This window comes from Solanum stenotomum, chromosome 6, assembly GCF_019186545.1.
Source record: "Solanum stenotomum isolate F172 chromosome 6, ASM1918654v1, whole genome shotgun sequence".
NCBI classification, from domain to species: Eukaryota; Viridiplantae; Streptophyta; class Magnoliopsida; order Solanales; family Solanaceae; genus Solanum; species Solanum stenotomum.
Window position 1 is genome coordinate 47,466,067 of NC_064287.1, and position 20,173 is coordinate 47,486,239.

Genomic DNA, 20,173 nt, shown 5'->3' on the forward strand with positions numbered 1-20,173 from the left:
TATGTATAGCGAATTATACATATATATGTTTGCTATGGAGCGCAATTATGCAAACTTTGCTATAGCATACAACTATGAATTTTGTGTTTGCTATATGTGAAAGTTGCTCTAAATTTATTCCTTCAACCAAACATAATATAAATTTAATCTTGGAATATTCGACCTTATTCTGTATATTGAAATTCATTATTTTGAGTAATTCTAGTTTGTTTGGAACGTAATTTATAAAATTATTTATCATATATTATTGCACAGTATTTCTTTTTGTTAGGTTATTATTATTGTTTTTTCATTCTTTCCTTTTTTAAATCTTTTTTTACGTATTTATTTTCAAGTTCTTGTTCTAAACTTTTTATTATGGTAATCGTAAATAAAAAGCAATACAAGTTCTAGAAGGAAAAGGAGAAAAACAAGTAGTTTCCAATAAAGTTTGTATATGGAAATATTCTTATTTAAATGGATGAATAATTGATACATACACATAAAAATTCCAAAAGAAAAAAAAAACTAGCTGAACATAATAGATGGCCTTTCTCATGGAGATTCCTCAAGATATTATTTTTGCTATACTCTCTAGACTTCCTGCCAAATTTTTAATGCGTTTCAAGTGTGTTTCCAAGTTATGTTATTCTCTAATAATAGATCCCGACTTTGTTGACTTCTATCATAGTCACTCAATATATCGTCCTAATCCTAGAATAAAGTTATTCCTACGAATATGGGGTCGAGAAAATTTCTACACCTTAGACCCAAAATCAAGACAAATCAAAGCTTGCATCAATTCACTTGAAAATTTAAATGGCCTACCCTATACAAAGTTTGGGTACGTTAAAGGGTTGTTCTGCTTATGGAGTTCATGTTATCGGATTGCAGTTATCTGCAACCCAAATACAAGAGAAACAAGATTTCTTCCTCATCTAAATGTAGACACCAATTTAAGTTATCAATGTCACTATTCATTAGGTTTTGACCTGGATAAAAGAAGACATAAAGTCTTGATGACACTTTACGGTACAAGAAAGTCAACAAGGCAATGGGTTTTAACTCTAGGCTTGGGTGAATCATGGAAAGAGATTAAAACTATACCATATAATTTTCACCCATTAATGCAAGAAGGAATTTACATCGATGGAGTTATCTATTTTTTCATTGGTTGTTCTAACTCGAACGGGTCGGAAATCAAGATAGCTAAGTTTAATGTTACAACAGAAGAAATTAGAACAATTTCACTATGGTGTGATGAAGAATATCAAGTTAATATAGAATGGTATTTTAGTTTGATAGAAATTAAGGGAAAATTAGCAGTTATTTATTCAAAATATGGTATAATCAAACTTTGGATTTTACAAAGTGGTGATGAATGGGTGCAACAACTACAAGATCAACTAGTACCAACAAATTTATCATCACCACTTTGTTGTACTAATACGCATGACCTCGATAAGGAGGAGATCGCGATAGTAGACTCACCAACATCGATTTTATTATATGATTTGAAGAAAAAGACATGGAGACAAATTGATATCAAAGGGCTCACATATGAGGATAAAATTATCGGTATCTATAGTTATGACGATAATTGGATTTATTCGTTAGGACGAATATGATTACTTCTTTTTAATTTTTAGTTACCTTAAATTCATACTTTTAGTAGAATTATGCACTTTTGATCTATCTGCTTGTGAAGTTTTGATTATTAAACTGTTAATCTTGGTGCATCCCAACACTAATACTCCATGTAATCTGTACATTGATTCCAGATTAGTCATCTAATGTATCTATGTATAGTATAAAGTTTCATACAAAAAAAATATATTAGAACTATCAATACATAGATACAAGGTGAAGTTGGCATGTGTAATTTACATTCTCTATTGTTTTCTTCTCAGTTGTTTTTTTGCTACAATCTCACTAAACCCAACTAGTATATATATGCAACTGTAGAATTAACTCGAAACGGTACGAAGAATGTGAGTGAAATAATAATACGTACACAGCTAATTCTACGTATCTGTTAAAGTTGTCTAGGAGAGAACAAAGGAAAAAGAAGAAAATTTGTACAAAATTTTAGGGAACTCAGCTCTTTTTAGGTGCCTTTGGCCGTGATTTCATCATGCTTGCTCTCCGAGCCACGTCCCACGCCTTTTGAGGTGCCAACACGCCAGCCTGAGATGCAAAAAATGACTCATAACCGGGTGAATCAAAAGCAAAACCAGTATGCTTTGATTTCTGTCCAGGAAGTTGCATTATGGCGTATCTCCTTTCTTCATCTGGAGAGAGCTCGTTACGGATCTCCAATAAGCCAATCCTGCTGTTGTCGATCTCGTCCTTGTGAATTTCCTGAACAATCTGATAATCATATGGGGAAAACCATCTCTGTACCCTGAAACAAAGCAACTAGATAGTAATTGACTAGGGATTCGAAGCAAGAGTAGATGGCATAAATAAATGAGAAGAAAAGTGAAATTTGTCAATATAAAGTTCGACAGGTGAGTTCCCAAACATCCACCATGTTGGTGGAGTTCGACTCCTCGTGTCCTTCCACTTTGTAAAAGAAAAATTGGACCACAGAAGGTTTATTTTAAATGTATCAAGCAGGATGTGCCACCTAAGGACTTGCTGTATCATGTTCCTTGCAACGTCAGTGGCGGATGGAGTGTTCAAACACTCATTCATCTGAACCCAGTATTTTTGACCCAGAGCATAAATGTGTGTGTGAAAATTGACTAAAATTGCGACAAATAGTATGTTTGAACCCAATATTTTAAGAATATAATAAGATTGAGCCCATAAAATTTAAATCCTAAATCCACGTATGTGCAGCATAGAAGAGAACAAACAGCAAAAAGTAGATTTTTGTCGACAATGGGAGTGAGACGAAATTATAGAGGATATTGCATCTCTGCTAACTGTCATCTGTTCCTCGTTCCTTAAACACAATATTAAGGTCAAGAAGTTCTGGTGCAGCTTTCATAGAATCATAATCAGTAAAACAGAGTGACACTCCTTGAGGCAGAACAAGGCAAAGGAGAAATAACAAATATTGGTCGTACAATGACCTTCCATGTGAAAAGTGAGTGAAATGAAAATAAAGTCGTTAGACATAAAGATGACTCGTGGAACAAGATTTTTCGCAAATTTGCTGGCATTAATTATGGGGACACGTTTTCCTGTGGGGAATGCAATTGCTTTCAGATATTTCAGCAGTCAGTACGTTGTGAATTAAAAAATTTATTCACAGTTTTATTTCGACAGATATATATCCTTGAGAGGCAGCCTATTTGTGAATTTGGAAGATTTTAAATAAAAGAACAATCTAGCAAAATATGCTATGCTGCAATGTAATACATGATATTAATTACAAGTAGTTTAAGAAAATTTACTCCAGAGACTTACCCCTGATATAGGAAGTCAACAAAAAGTGCAGCAACTGGTACAAGAAGCAGCGCGAGGTAGAAATATAATGTGCTTATCAGAACAATGATAACTAAATAGATACCCTCCTGTGATGAATACAAATCAACCACGTTAGAAAGTGAATTGATCTTAGGAACCTACCAAAACATGTGCGGAAACTCACCTGTTCTTTGTGCAAGTGGATACCCGAGTAGATAAAGACAAAAATGAACCACAATAATATGCTCCCTCCAACGCTAATGTGATGCCATCTTGTAATTGTGTTGCACATCATAAGGAGACGCAAATTGACAGTTACAACAACACAGGTGTAGGCCATTGTACTGACATCCCATAGGCCAAACATCTTGCCAGATGAATTTATTCCCTTCGTACTCGAATAGGTTACAAAATTATACAAGATTAATGATTGATATACTGCAAAAAAAGCCCAGGTAGCCACAACTCTCCATTTGAAGAATGTATTTCTAATTCCTTCTTTGTATAACTCAGGATATTTCCTGGAGAGAGATGCACTGACATCCTAAATGCACAATAGATGTGTATAAGCAACAAGAAACTGCATCGTAGTTAGAGAAACAGTCATCACTGTCATACATCCCTAAAGCTGACAAAACTGAAAAAAATCAGATACCTTCTCAAAAAGCCCAAGAATAATAACAGGAAGCGCTGTGAAGATCACATTGTAGAGAGACTGGAACCAATCATCATAGAACCTTTGACCAGAGAATCCAGTGCCGAAGGTAAACCAGAACTGAGTGAGTGTAAACATCAGATTCTTGTAAAAGAAATAAGTCACCACCTGCACATAAAACTTCCAGATCACATAACTACCCGTACAGATCATAAAAACTTGCACACAGCAGACCAGATGAAGGTAAACCTTGCATATTCTAAGATATGACCAGCGTCCATGGACAAGCAATAAATCGGTGAGAAAGCGGAACTGAGCTATTGCAAAATCACTAGACATCACTGCTTGCATTCCTTCCTGTCCACTTATTCCAACACCAACATGAGCAGCTTGAATCATACTCACATCATTAGCACCATCACCAATACTAAGTGTAATTCTCTGAGCCCCCTTCCTAACCAAGCTGGTTACCTGAAAGCAATTGGGAAGTTGATAAATGTCTTCTGCCTACAAGTTTTGACAATCAAAAAGCTCATCCTAACTTCACAAACATTACAGTATCTTTTATTTGTAACTTCCAAGAATATCACCAAAACTCTGAACTGTAATGGTGCCTCTTGAAGAAACCAAAATTGTTGATAATGAAATGTAAACCCCAAAAGAGCATTTCAAGACATACAAATATGCTAATGTTATTACAAAGTGATACAGTGAGATAAGGAACAGATTTGATCAAACATATTATAATGCGTATAAACTTTTGAGCTGCCAGGCAGATGTGACAGACAAACTAAGAATGCTCCCATTTCATGAAAGGGACAGATAAAAATTGGTGACTCCATCCATGTTTATAGTTAAAAACACATTTTGACGTGAAGAAACCACAAGCCAGTTAGACAATTTCCAAGGAGGCCTAAGGACCTCACCTGAGCTTTCTGTAAAGGAGAAACACGACAGCAAACCACTGCACTGCAATTCAAGCTCAAATTCAACAACATTACACGAAGACTTGGGTCTAAGGCATACATTAAGACCTTCCCATCAATTACTAGCGCTAACTTTGGTCTAGATGCTGAATGGAGAAGCTCCTGCGCTTCGTCATAACATCTCCTCAGCTCATTCTTGACTGTATCTTTCATAAAACGAGCAAGCTCCACTTGGTCACCCTTGTGAAAAACAAGTAATTGTTAAATGTTGTGGATTTGTCAACTGACAAACAATAAAATCAAGAAATGCTGCTCAGTGCTCACTCTCTCTTCCACTTCTCTGATTTCATCAGTTTCTGAGCTAATAACAAATTGCTTCATGCTATTATTGATCAAATTGCATGCTGCAATACACAAGTGAATCAGGATAAGATAGTACACGGAAAGTAATTATCAACAAATTGTAGACTGCCTATTACTTATACCAACCATAAGCAATGTTTATTGCTGTTTCCAGTTTATCCCCAGTAAGCACCCAAATCTTAATTCCAGCCCTTGAAAGAGTCTCTATGCAGGCAGGTACACCCTCTTGAAGCTTGTCTTCTATAGCAGTGCATCCAATCAAGACAAGATCCTTTTCTATCAGTTCTGACACCTGCGTAAAGCTACACATTTAGAAAAATAATGACACGTAAAGAAGCACTTAAATCTTAACCACCAGTAAAATTCTGGATGAAGTAAAGTAAAAGAAGAAGAGCTTTAGGGAGAGGAGGATTAAACTGGGTGGCTGAAGAAAAGACACTCTGTGGTGAACAGAGAGCAAAGGAGTATATCCTATCTAGTCTGTCTACAAGGGCACTAAATGCTACACCAACAGTAGACTGGCCATGGAAGGCTATCTGGAGAACTAAAGTTCCCATAAGGTGGCTTGATTTGGGTGATTGTTCCTTGGGAAGGATAATATATTGAAAAGGATTATCTCTCTGTGCAACAAGTGCTATTGCATGAAAGGGAGACAGATTCAGTAAGCCATCTTTTTTATTCATTGCTTGGTTGCCAAGGAATTGTGAAACCTGGTTCTGTTCATCTTAAGATGGACCAAAGGAGTTAAAACATGTTCTTTGGTGCTGGAAGGGAACAAAGATCCAGAAGAACAGGAGGAACTTATGGCTATAGCTATGTGCATTCTGTAGGTGTTACGGATAGCAAGATACAACAGATGCTTTGAAGGAAGAAGCTCCTCGGTGCATCAACTGAATACTCCTCTCGTTTTTTTTTTTTTGGTTTGATCTTCAAAATGTGAACAATGTAGATGAGTGTTAGATTTTATCAACTCCCTCCATTTCTAACAACGGTTGCTCTTTTCAGCTTGTATATATCTGCAAAACTACAGTAACTCGGTGCTATAAGGGATAATATCATACCTTCTTTTAATGAAAAGAGAGGAGAGAAAAAAGAGCTCCAAGCTACAGTACATTCTTTTATTGCTTATTAACCATCTGTTATCCGAAGCCCACTGGCCAAGTAATTCTTTTATCGGTAAAAGGACCAAAAATACCCCTTGATTATCGGAAAAGGTTTAAATATACCCTCCGTTCATCTATTTTGCTAAAAATACCCTCCATTCACCATTTTGGGCTTTTGGCTCACTTTTGCCCTTAAAATTAACAGACTTTTCTTAAATCAATTTTTATTATTATTATTATTTATTACGTGGCAGATATCTATTTGCTGAAATTAAAACCCCACCTTCACCCCTTTATTTGACCCGCCCCATGACCCGATTCCGATAGTCTAGGGGTATTAACCATGGTATTCGAAGCCCACTGGTCAACTAATCCAGATTCATACCGAGTAGGACCACTAAGTGGATAAAGTGCTCCATACAATAAAAGTTTTCCATTCCTAGGGCTTGGGAATAAATCTCAACCATCCCACCACATCTCTCGGTAGTAAGCTTTGAGTACATAGTGATAACAACCAGCATCATTATTAATGAATCATCAAAAATGTATCTCTTAATATACAACCTCCATCCATTATACTCATAAGATTTAAGAATATTGTTACAGCTGATAACAGTTGGCAACAATACCTGAAATCTTCTATGAACTGTTAGTCTGATACCAATAAGCTTCTTCTTCTTCTTCTTTTGATAACTGAGAAATCCCTGAGGGTCGCTAGTGCACGGTTTGAATCTTGGTGGATATTGGGCCCACCCTCTACCCTTCTCCACTTAAATACCAGGCTTTTGTTAGCGTCAGGGTACGAACTTGTGACGTGTTCCTTAGTCCTAACTCACACCTCACAAGCTGTGCTCGTACCACTAGACCAAAGGCGTTGGGGGCATTACTAATAAGCTATTAATGAAGTTTCATTTACATCAGCCGTTCTCTGGAATACATCAAACTATACTTTGAAAACAATTTTGGAATCTGTGTCTGGCACCTTGAACCGGAAGGATAACAATGAAGGGAACTGTTGATACTCTAGACTACATGCTCAACAAAAACAACCCTTGCCAAAAGGGACTAGCAGATTTTCAAGAAAAGAAGAATTTAACTGCCAAACAATGAATTTACAATCATTACAAAAGATCTCCTAAATGTAACAAATATGGAAAATACAACAGCAGTGTTTTCTTTTGATAAGGTAATATAAGGAAAATATAACAGCAGTGTGAATTACAGATACACACCTCATCCAGTTTCTTTTCTCGATCTCGAATAGAAGATTTTGCTTGAATGAATTTTTCATTCCAACTTTCGTACAAATCAGGGTTTAGATCTCTATAAGCCAAGCAAAGTGTACGAAGTCCAGCAGCACCAAATTGCTCCAAGTGCTCTCTAGTTCTTTTCTTCAAATCACCTTCTCCATCACGCAACCTCTCATAAATAACATTATCTGCACCCTGTCAAAAGAAGGTCGTCTGATATTTTCTAGCAAGTAATCCAAGTAAAATATCCTTCTTTGTAAGTGCTTACCTTGCAATAGAGTACCAATCTACCATCAGGATAGCGACATACAACAGACTGACGCTTTCTCGTACTGAATACAAAAATAAGGATAACAGTCAAACCTCATAGCTCATACCATCACACAGATAATGCACATAGAAAGTGAGAAAGTCCAAACACCTGTTGAATTCAAGGACATTCAAAATCTCATAGGGAATATCTTGAATCTGTCCCATCCTCTCAACGTGTGATTCACGCACATAAATCAATGTTGGAGTACGCCTGTAAAAGTGTAAATTTAACAGCGGACCAGAAACAAATAGAATAGCAAGCAGTAATAATGATACAAAATAAGCAAACCCAACTCTTCACATAATTTGATACCTTAACTATGTATTAGCAGACAATGACTTCTGCTAACTGATCTACCAGATAATTACTCTTTCAATCAATCAAATACCAATAATAGTCTCTTACCTAGTCTTCCACCCAGAAAAATAGCATGCGATTAAAAAGTTGACACCTCAAGAAAATAAATGCCAAATAATAAGTTCAAGCCATCACTAGATTTCTCCATTCTCTGTTCACTCTACAATTTAATTCTCCTACCCCCACTACAAACAAGTCAACCACCCACCAAAATGGTAATTATTATCCTTATCTAACCTGGACTATTCTTGGACTTATAGTTAGTGCAACAGAATATTCTGTAAATGTTTTTAATAGTTAGCACCAGAAACAGAATTTCACTTTCAATTTGAATCTCTTCTTTCCATGCCTAAAGAAATTAAGAACAAGATTTAAAAGCACAAGTTTACATGCACTCTACCATACAATGGTCATTGGTCTCACCACTTAGACTTGGAGAAAACAGTAATGCTCAAGTCTTTCAGCCAAATTATCTATGTTAGTTACCTCCTAGGCTTCCATATATATTCACATTATTAACAGATTCACAACGGAATTATATCACTTCCAGCAGCATAAATTCTACTTTATCTTTCTGATAGGGAAAACTAAAATTGTAAGTATCCACGCACTTGTAAAAGAAGAAGCCAAAGTTCTTTGCTGCTGCAACCAAAGCAGCCTCATCAGGAGAAGCTGCCTGATATCGTATTTTTTCTGGGGTCTCCTCACCTTCAGGAAGCACGGTATGACATATTGCAAGGCATCTGAAAAATTCCTGAACAAACAACCTTGGTCATTGTTAGGTTAGAGGTCTGTGAGTGCTAAATAAGAAATCAGACAGCATTTTTGTGAAAGTTTGCACCATATCAACTCTAATGTGAATGGAATATTCACATGCAAAAGTTACTAACCGAGTTATATATTCCCAAGAAAAATCCATTTATAAAAGTTGTTATAACTGTTCACCTTTTCCTTAATATATGGGCCCAACATATTCCCCATATAGAAGGAAACAACAATCTTTATCAGTTTATCATGTCTTCTCTTGATAATGCGGGAAAGACGGGCATTGAGTTTATATCTAGGAGTTGTTTATAACTTTACATAAATGTTCACCTTTTCCTTAATATATGGCCCCAACATGTTCCTCATATAAAAGGAAACAACAATCACTATCAAGATGGGCATTGAGTTTAAGGCCAAGGAAAGAGAAAGGAAATCAATACCGCAATGAGTTGCATACAAATATCAATGAAGGACACAGAAATAACTAAGTATCAAAAAAGCATAAACCAGAGGATAGGAATAGAAGTTTTTAATTTACTTAACAGTGTGACTTACACTTCAGCTATATCTGATTTCAGTAACTAGGTTAACAATAACAAAAAAGGTCCTAAAAATAAACAAAAGAGACAGGGGCAATTCACTACAACAGCAGTAACTTTCTGGTGTTTTCTTTAACAGCAAGTTAATGATATTTCATTGTTTAAACAGACACTCAGGCACAAACCAACTGATTTTCGTGATTTTGTTCCACCATGATAATTCAATAATATACCTTGCATGAATCAGGATGAGGTTCATTCCTCCAGGCACCTCGCATCAGCCGAGCATCATCAAAATTGAAACCTTTTTCTCGTGCCTCGTTTGATGAATTTTGTACCTATCAATTCTCTAAATCAACACAATGCAAAGCCATGAATCCTTTAATACATTATCCCTAACTTAAAGGCTGTTTACCTCAACTCTTGTTCCACTTCGTTGTGCAGTTCCCATCTCAATTTCAGTAATACCACTGCCATATATCTCTCCTCCAATAGAACACTTGAAGAACTCCATCAAGTTCCTCGTAAGAGTTCCAGTTTTGTCAGAAAATATGTATTCCACCTACCCGTAGAGATCAATGATCAATGATTCGAGATTGAAAGTTAAAAACACAGCATAAACTAGAGTCAAGGGTAAACAAGGACACATTGCATTGCGAGCAAATTAATTTCACCATACTTCTAGTCACTGACTCAAAAGTACCTGCCCAAGTTCCTCGTTCAAATTAGATGTCCTAGCCTGTGCAGGGGTGTTACTCTCAGCATGGTACATGTGTAAGTCATTGTTGATGAACTTTGTGGATTGAATAAACTTAACCATCTGTAAGTGAAAACCAGAGAGAAGATGAGAAAAGGAGAAAAAGATACTTCAAAATCAAAATTCTGCGTAATACAACAACAAAAACTCCCATAAGATCCACCTCAACAGAGACATAGAGAGAGATGGGAATAATTGGTGAATAGAGAGTGATTAAGGTGAACATGGTCAAAGCAGCAACCTGAGCACAAAACAAAAGAGCAATTAGAAACAAATACCAAGAAAAGACCGAAGAAACACTGAGAAGTTCTGCAAGTCGAGAATCAAATAGTTACCACAAATCTATTGTCAGGATTGGATTGTGCGTCTGAGCTGCTTTCAAACCGTAAATAAAAATATTTCTTATTTATGAATACACCACTGCAAAGATCCAAGCAACCTTTTCAACACTGATGGGAATATAAAGCAGTGTTCTAAATTGGCAGGTAGGTTGTAGAAACTAATCGAACCTGCATATAGCTCCCAATAGACACATGCTGAAGAGAACACTAAAAAGAGTTAAAATAAGCTTATCAAGTTTCTTCTCCAAAGAGCTTCTCTTGGAAGGAATCTTCATGGAATTCATCATAACCTGCAGTGAAAACGCAGTTGACAATTTACTTAGAATATAAACCTAAGCAAAGGAAAACTCAGGTCACAAAGCAAAGCGATAAATATAACCCAAATGAATATTCATCGAAGACAGGATGTTCCTAAATCTTTACACAAAAATATCCATGAATAGACTAGAATTGTTACTGAACTACTTAATGGCATGAGTAACCTACTTTTTTAAATTATTTTTTAAGTATGGCCAGCAAAATGAACCTGTGGTCCCAAGAAGAAAAATAAAAGAGGGAGAGGGGCAGAGAAAGAGAGAGATAGTGTATATGAGTGTGGTAGCTTATAAGTTAAAATACAGAATTGATACCTTTGTTTCATGCCCTGTGAAAATGACAGCCCCAACAAGATACTGTGTGTTTCTCAAGCTGCAGCCCTGTAAAATAGAGATAATATCAAGAAGGAAAACACTAAGCAAATTCAACAAGTATACTTTCTCTGCATCAGAGAAGAAGTATCGCAAAACAGCATAGCAACTCCAAATGTAATGCACAAAATGGAAAAGACAAGGCCGCAGGTCATCTTATCATGAACCACCAATAAGAATCAATAAACCATAAGTTTTCCGATTTGATAGTACTTATCACAGTATATTGTAAGAACACGAGAGAGAGAGAGAGAGCAACAAAAGAAGAAAAATAAGAACACGGGAAAAGACTAGGTACCCTTAATAGAAGTTGATTTGGACCGAGTGGCAAGGTTTGCTTTTGAATTATCAGATTGCCAGCAAAAGTGTATAATGAGTTATTAGGTTGCTCACATTGTACTTCTCCTGGAAATAAGAAACGTGAAAGGAAACATCATACACAACATCCATCAAAGGAATATCCGTGTGTGCATTAGAATCAAAGAGTGAAGATTTCACTTAAGATGTAACGTAACAAGATCATCATTATGTGATATAAACGATAAACCAATAGCATATCTGTTGATCAGCATCTGCAGGAGATCACAGATAAGTTACCAATCTAAATATTATAACTTGATCGTTTGCAGTAACATATATTTAAACATGAGTCTGTGTTGACATTATGTGGACAGCATGTTAACAATTGTTCAACTTTTAACACCAATGTCAGAAGATAAGTATTCAACAGTGTATGACCTACTGAACTTACATGCTAAGTAAATAAAATTAAAACACTATTGGTGTTAAAAGTCTGTAATCAAGATAACATCAAAAGGCATGTTTCACCAATTCTGATGGTTGTTGTTGGTTCTACCTAATCTGATGCTTAGGAAACAGGAAAAGAAGGAGAAAGATCGATTGAAGGAATTGCATGCCTATTTCAGATGCTAAATTACAATAAAATGTTTGCAATTTAGGATGATGGCATTTGGACATCAGAAACTTCACATACATGCATGATTGTGCAGAGACATTAGACTGAGCTGCAGCTGCACAGAAGACCAACCTGTAAATCCAGAAACTTTATCGGGAGTCACATAATCCCAGGTTTTCTCTAGTGCTTTTCTGATCTTTAAATTAGTTTCACCATCCAAATTTGCAGTCTGTGGTAATTCATGTAGAAATAAAGAGAGAAAGATTGTAGAGATAAGAGACCAATGCATTCATTTATGATGTAAAAAATTATTCCTTCCGAAATAAACTAGACCAAGCTAGTTTTTTGTCACAAGAGGAAATTAAAAAAGATTGTATTGATGCAGACCAAGTACAACCTCAATATAGCAGACCCCATCAGGGTTTGTGCTGGCAAGAAAAAGAAGATCTGCTGGAAAGAACTCATCCTGCTTAACCTGCACAAGAATAGCCAGCTTATACCACCTTAAACTCTTCATTGAAATAAAGAGTATTTCCTATATTTTGTCAAACTTTCACAAAACAAATTCTGTTAAGTACTGCAAATATTTCTGAGAAGCAAATTTGAATTCCTTCCCGTAAAATTTTCTTAAGAGAGAAAGAGTAAAGCCAGATAGTCATATCCCTAAGGTAGGAGCTCACTGACTGAGCTGAACAAGCAGATCAGTGTCTGTCTATAACTCTTCAGATTCAACCCCACAAATATACGGACTTAACCATTATAAATTTTAGAGATTAGATTCAAAGTTATCAGCTACTAGAGCTTACCGCTCCTTCAGTAAATGAAGTATTTCAGTATTTATCTTAGGTTTTGTTTAATTATGTGTAAAACAGCATTCTTGAATTGTGTTCTACCAATTCCATATAATGAGAAGACAATCTTAAATTTATGATTAGGTAGGTCTGCCTCTATTCACAATGCAGTTTTGGAGCTCATTAAATAGAGGATTTTTGGTCTGTAACATGGCAATGCTCAACCAAGGATGGAGTAGAGCTAATGCCAGTAAGGGGCAGGTAAATCAATAGTCTAGCATCTTTCTCAAAAGAGATTAAGAGGATGCCAGTACCAACTATTCAGCATCTTCCGCAATGCATGTGAATCCATCCACCAAGAGAGAAATGTACAGTAATATGAATTCATATATTATAGTAATTAGCTATAGCCACCAACATAGCTCATTCAAAACCAGCATTTAAAAAATCCATGCATGTGACTAACTGGTGTCACAACCAGACATCCATCTCTGACATCATCAACAGCAGATTCTCACATTTATGCAAAAAGAAGCATATCCACACAGCTTTGACTTAATACAAACTTTCTCCTTTGATGACTTAGTTCAAGAGTTTGAGGAGTGGAAACAACCTCTTTCCAAAACTGCAAGTAGAATGTTGCTTCTTTTGCTGGTATACGACCACACTCTCCTACCTCTTATTAAAGCATTTACTAAATAAAATTTGATTAGCTAGATGCTTTTTTGATTGAACCTAAAGTAGTTGGAACTTGGATGTCTCTCCAGATTTATGATCAGAATAAAATCTCTTCTGAAACTATGAGATCAAAGAGTCATTAGAGTTGGGAAAAAGTAATATGTTGCTCAACAAAATGACAACAATAAACATGTGCATTCCAATACTTCTTTTTATTATAACTGATATCGTCTGTAAATTCCATTTACTTGGGTTACCCTAGTACTATCTCCAAACATGTCAGTCAACTAGGAAACTGGTATATATGGATCAGTCAAAGCAGAGAAGAAGCTTCTAAGACATGATTGGACCCCTGTTGAATACATAATTGATAATTAAAAACAGATACAGGTCCATGTGAAATAGCCATTAACATAATAACAAAGTAACAGAAGATAACCTTCACATAACAAGCTAACAAAAGATGTCTTATGTCAGAATACAGACAAAACAAAAGTTGATAATGAGAGCCACAAACAAAAGAGCTCAGCCAAGAAAGCTGCATAGCTTGTTGGATATTGAACAGAACGCCATCTACCCTACAAACCCTAAAGCAAAAGAGAGAATATAATTGCAATGACTGCTTTGTAAATACACTTACTCTCACAATATCTCCAGCTTGCAACTTCTTCCAAGGTACACTGACCCATTGCTGATCTTGAAACATGTCTATAGAAGTTTTGTTAATTAACAAGTCATTCTGAAAACGCTTCTGCAATAGTATCAAAGGAATAAGAAAAGAAAATGTAAGTGAATAGGTCAAATGCAAAAGGGAAAACCCAGTAGTCTGTTAGTCTATCTTAAGAATGTCATAAAAATGGCATTTTACGAATTATAAGTATGAAGGAAAAGGAGCAACAGTACTCACCCAATCCTCCCAAGCCTCCTTAATAAGAGAGACAAGAAGCACCAAGCTCAAAGGAAGCACATTTGTTATAGGACTTACAGGACTGCATTACAGCAACACTTTTCAGAAGTAAATACACAGGAAGCATAGCTCATCTAATACAATGTACCGATTCACTTGTAAAACAATTTTTTAGAATGCTTTTCCTTTTTTGTGAGAATGCTCCTAAAACAATTTGCAAGATGATTTTTATCACCAGATCACCAAAATAAAGAGAAATTTTCTTATTATAGGCTCAATTTTCATTTCTCGTGATACAGTAATCCCCCAATTACTTTTTTTTTTTTAAGAAGAAGGTTTCCCCCACTTACTCTCATGAGCACATCCCCCTTTTAACTTTTTGGTGTTTGGGGAGACAAAATAGAGAGGATAAGTTAACCCACATAATACATGGAGATAACAGAAATTCACGTACCTGACTGGAGTGCATGACAAAATTGAGATCATAAGGAAATACAGATTAGCCACCCGCCTGAACTGTCAGTATAAGAAGAAGGGTGAAGAGATAAGATGAAGATAATAGAAAAAAACAAGCATTGAATAATACAGCTAATTGGGCTCTTCATCCATACTTACGGCTATGTAATAACTAATCTAAAGAGAGGAAACATTTTTACTGCTTTTCTTTTTTTAAATAGATACAGTGGCACTATATCTTATTCTAGTTTTTCATGAGCTTTCTCTTCACCACACCAGTACCACATTGCATGTATGAACCTACTTCAAATCTTTATAGCTACTCAAGAAACATCTCTCTACATCCTCTGTTGATATATTTCAACATGGCATACATGATTTGGTCCTTCCAGGGAGTTATTGCAGGATCATGTGACCTCTGTATTAAACATCCTGTATAATAAGCCATGTAGACCTGATTTGACTAAATTTTGTATTTCTGGGAAGTTTCCAACTTACGAACTAAAACTTACAGTTTAAGCTTGGTAGAGATAGAGAGAAATTAAATGGCTGAAAGAAAAAACAGTACACAGTATGGGAGATAAAATAATTTACCTGTTCAAATAACCCTTTTGGCAAGAATGTTATGACGTCATACTTTGTAGTCGACACAGAATTTCCCTGAAAAGGAAAAAGGAATTCACCACATTGGCTCAGGTGCAATTTAACACTTATAAGGAATATAATGGAACGTGATTGTATATGGACAGCACTAGACAGCATTTGGGAGCTCCTTCATAAAGGATTTAAGTGACCCTGATCAGTGCAAGGCAAGTTTTGTTGCTTACAATTTATCTCTTCACAGACAACGAAACTGAAAACTATTTTTATATGGACTTCATTACGCAGCTTAACTTTGAGAGCTTTCTTGATAAAACAATTAAGTGATCTTTGTCAGTGTTAAGGCAAGTTTAAATTGCTTCCTAGTGGACCTTGGAAGATTCACAGACAAAGAAACTGAACTACATGTTTCCTTTTTTCTCCTATGTCAAATTCACTTGGATAGTTGACTTACATCAACAATGAGCTCCACAGGAAGATGAGCACACTTTCAAAATACATTCTAAATGATTTAACAGCACTGGTTTGAGGACATAAGTAACAGCTAATCCATATAAGAATGCGATGACATTTTCATTGTTTCTCTGTAATCAGATAAAGTTACCAACAAGGACTCGGCTAGACACCCTTGGGATGAAATTTAAGTAGTAAAAACAAAATAGCAGCAGAAAATTGTCTAGTCTCATTGCATGTGTAAGTTGTAAATCATAGGTAAAACCTGATGTATTAAAAAACAGCACATACAAGAAACACCACAAAATCTAAAAAGCAATGAGAAACATGGATTAAACTAGAAATTGCTTGGAGTACCCAAATACATCCTGTAGTTTGCAGCAACTAAAAGCATGCTAGTAAAGGAAAAAGGAAAGAAGGATTTAGAGCCTGTTTAAGTAAGTTGATTGTACATAATTGATAATCATTAAGTGCTAAAACTAATTTATAATAAGCAGCTACACGTGTGGCTAGAATGCAATACGGATAATAAGCAATTGATATTTCATGGATTCTTCATTTGCCTTGATGTAGCCATGTTGAATTGGTATGATAACAGTTTTGGTACTTCATGCAAATTCTTGAAGAACATACTAAAAATGGTAAAAACCTAGACACACCATACTGAATACCTTCCACGTTTCCAATACTCATAAACAAATCCATGTAACGAAGTCCACCATTATAAAACAATGTATTTGATTAAGAAAATACAAATACAAATACAATTAACAGAACCAAAAATTATGTGCGCAAGTAGAAACAAAATGGAGTTTCCAAGTAGTATCTACCTATCCATCATTTTCCAGTTATTGAAAAGGAGCCTTTTTGTTACAAAGTTGTCATAATGTACCCAGGAGACCATGGGTCAAAAAGTGAAAGCAGTTTCGTACAGAAATTCAAAATAAGGCCACACACAATAGAACCAATGTAATCCGATCCTTCCCCCAACACGAGGGTAGCGGAAACTTAGTGCACCGGAGTTTCCTTTTTGTAAAACCCCAGAAAACACAGTAAACTCAAACATTTCAAGTCCTTACCCATCGACCAAATCCTAGACCAGTATTCACCATTCCTAACCCATGCATTTGATTTGATGATAAACACACAAATAAAACAAAACTTCAGATTATCACTGTTTCAAAAACATATAGTACCATAATTAGGCAAGTAAATGAAATGAAAAGAGTTCATAATGAAACACCAAGTCATTTTGAATAACTGATTCACTATTCCTTCATTCTCCATTCATCAAAAAAACTACTTTATTCATCATAAACCCAGAAACACAGCAAACTCAAAACATTGCAAATTCTAAACCCACATGCACCATTCTAAACCAACGCATTTGATCATAATAAGCAAAAAAACAAAAACTTTAACAATAACTAAGAATAGGAAATAAAAAAAACCTTGAATTTGGCGAGAGCATTTGCATCACGATCATTACAAAACACGGTTCGATGACCAGGTGCTTGTGGTTGTACTTTACCGAGACGAATATTTTTAGAAGAAGCAATACGATTCCTCATCGCTGCATCTGCACCTCCCGCCGATCCAGATCCTCTCCATCCTCCCGGCATCCTTCTCTGATCTCGGCGGAACAAATATCTCTTCTCTGAACGAACACAAACGCTTTGATCTCCACCGGAAACCTACAGTCTTCGCCTTCTTCGTTGTTATCACCGGACAGATTAGTCTCCGTCTACAATTATACCGATTTCGCCGGAACTACGTCGTCGCCGGTGCAATTCTTCTTCTTCCTCCTCCTCTTCTTCTTCGTATATTTTGAAATTGTGAATTAAGTTGAAGGAAGTTGAAGAAGATGAGTTTTCAAATGTTGAATTTTTCATAAATTCAAACGTTTCTTCTTCATAGGCATCAAGGACTTCTCAACCATTTTTCTTTTTTTCCCATTTTCTTAACCGCGTTGAAGAAGAGAATATTTTTGGGGAAAAAAACGAAAAAGGAAAAGAAAAGAAAAAAGGAAATATTAATTGTTTTGTATATATTTTCTCAATTTTACCTATAGAAATTCACGTGAGATATTTTGTATATCAACTTTAAATAAAGGAGGAACGATAAAATGATCGAAATGGTATTTAATTTATGCGTTTTGATTTGATTTGGTTCTTTCTTAATGTACAAATAAGAAGATAGAAGTGAATTGTAATATATTTTAAAAGTTATTAATTTAGTCCAAATCAAATAAATAAAAACAATTCTTATTAGGTCTATTAATATGTGTAGTAAACTATTAAATTACAAAATAAAGATAATTTTTATATTGTTTAATCTGATTTTAAAATTTCCAACTCTTTGAATATAGAGGAGAAGTTTGAAGAAAATTATAAAATTATAATTTTATAGTAAGTATATATAAACTATGTAGGCATTGTATGAAGGAAGATGGCAAGGATCTTGCTTTATTTTGACCAAAAGAAAAAGTAGCATTGTATTTAGCTAAGAACCATACTAGTCATATTTTGAAATATATTAATAAAAATAATTTTGTTTCTATGATCGATTAAATATTAATTCTAACTTTTGCTTATTACTTGATTAGAGGTTCATTGTAATTATCTTAAATTTCTGTCTTATAAGCAAAATTAATTTATATTCCATATGAAACAACAGCTTGCCTAGCAAATTTCCCTATTTTTTATTGAATTAATCAAATTCATTTTTTCTCATCCTATCTTGAAATAAATTCACTTGAAATTGCTCGGCTTCCTATTTCTATATTTCAGTATGTATAGGGAACTGAATTATTATTATTATTATTATTATTATTATTATTATTTTATTATTATTAAAAGCAAGGACTTGGCAAGAAACAATGACGTTTCCGTAGTGCTAACGTGCGCACAAGGTGCATTGTAACTGAAAGACCGTTGAAATTTTCTGGTACGTAGCAGTTATTGGCTTTTTTCTAATCGTAAACATCGTGTTGGTTAAGGTGTCGTCAATTTTCATTTCTACTTGGCTTTATATTAAAAAAAATATATATATTTAATTATTCTAACAAATAAAGAAAATCGTATTATTTCCTTTTAATATTTTTTTTATTAAATAACTACATAAAAAATTAAAAAAATCAAATCAATTTAGATTTAAATTATTAAAGCATAATTAATAACATTAGTTTAATAAATACTCCTCCGTTCAATTTTATTTGTCACATTTTGACTTGGCACACTCATTAAGAAAATAACTATTGATATAAGTATTTTATCAAACTATTCATATTAATGATATCTTGAAAAACAAGTATTTATTGTCTTTTTTTATATGCCAAAAGCGATATATAAAAATAAAAATTAATTTTAGAAATAAATGACAAATAAAAGTAAACAAGGCGGTAAATTATTAGCAACGAATCGGCACCGTGACGGCATAAAAATGGTAACAACTCTTAAATATCGCAACCCTTTTCCATTTTTCATGGTTGACTCACTAAAAACTAGAATTTTTGCCACCCTTCCACGCAATGCAATATAGTTTATGACGAAGGTATGCAATTATTTTTGCCACCCTTCCACGCAATGCAATATACTTTAGAATTTTTGCCACCATTCCGTTATTTTGGCTAAAAGGATTTTTTCTTATTTTAATTTTTTTATTTCATTTAAGACATTCTACTATTCCTTGCGTCTCATTTTATATGTCATCTCAATCTATAAATAGTTGTACCACAATACTTGTCATTTTATAAAATTTATGCATAAATTGTCATATTTTGCCTATTATACCCTTGATAGAATAGTTAATTAATCTTGTCATTTATTAATAAAGTTGACTTAAGAAAACATTAAATAAAGATAGAAAGGTAAAGTTACATCATTTCTTAATGCAAGTGCAAAGTAAAAAGATGACATATAA

General features: G+C 34.7%; 1 protein-coding gene across 2 annotated transcripts; it reads right to left on the bottom strand.

Annotated features, from left to right (window-relative positions):
• Positions 1-1,780: 1,780 nt before the first annotated feature.
• Positions 1,781-18,228, bottom strand: LOC125867827 (phospholipid-transporting ATPase 3-like). 2 transcript variants are annotated; one of them, XM_049548408.1, is made up of 27 exons: positions 17,704-18,228; positions 15,794-15,859; positions 15,198-15,259; positions 14,744-14,825; positions 14,477-14,587; positions 12,765-12,842; positions 12,500-12,596; positions 11,750-11,856; positions 11,395-11,460; positions 10,934-11,055; positions 10,760-10,844; positions 10,588-10,665; positions 10,371-10,487; positions 10,083-10,229; positions 9,901-10,005; positions 8,975-9,117; positions 8,115-8,216; positions 7,962-8,025; positions 7,676-7,888; positions 5,467-5,632; positions 5,302-5,381; positions 4,978-5,217; positions 4,301-4,522; positions 4,052-4,219; positions 3,581-3,940; positions 3,397-3,503; positions 1,781-2,383 (listed from the first exon to the last, which is right to left on the bottom strand). In XM_049548408.1, exons 1-27 carry the CDS (start codon positions 17,872-17,874, stop codon positions 2,077-2,079), a joined length of 3,666 nt encoding a protein of 1,221 aa, XP_049404365.1. In that variant the 5' UTR covers positions 17,875-18,228; the 3' UTR covers positions 1,781-2,076. The 2 variants fall into 2 exon arrangements, with proteins under 2 accessions (XP_049404365.1, XP_049404366.1); XM_049548409.1 differs by lacking the exon at positions 17,704-18,228 and having other exon boundaries at positions 15,198-15,254.
• Positions 18,229-20,173: the final 1,945 nt, after the last annotated feature.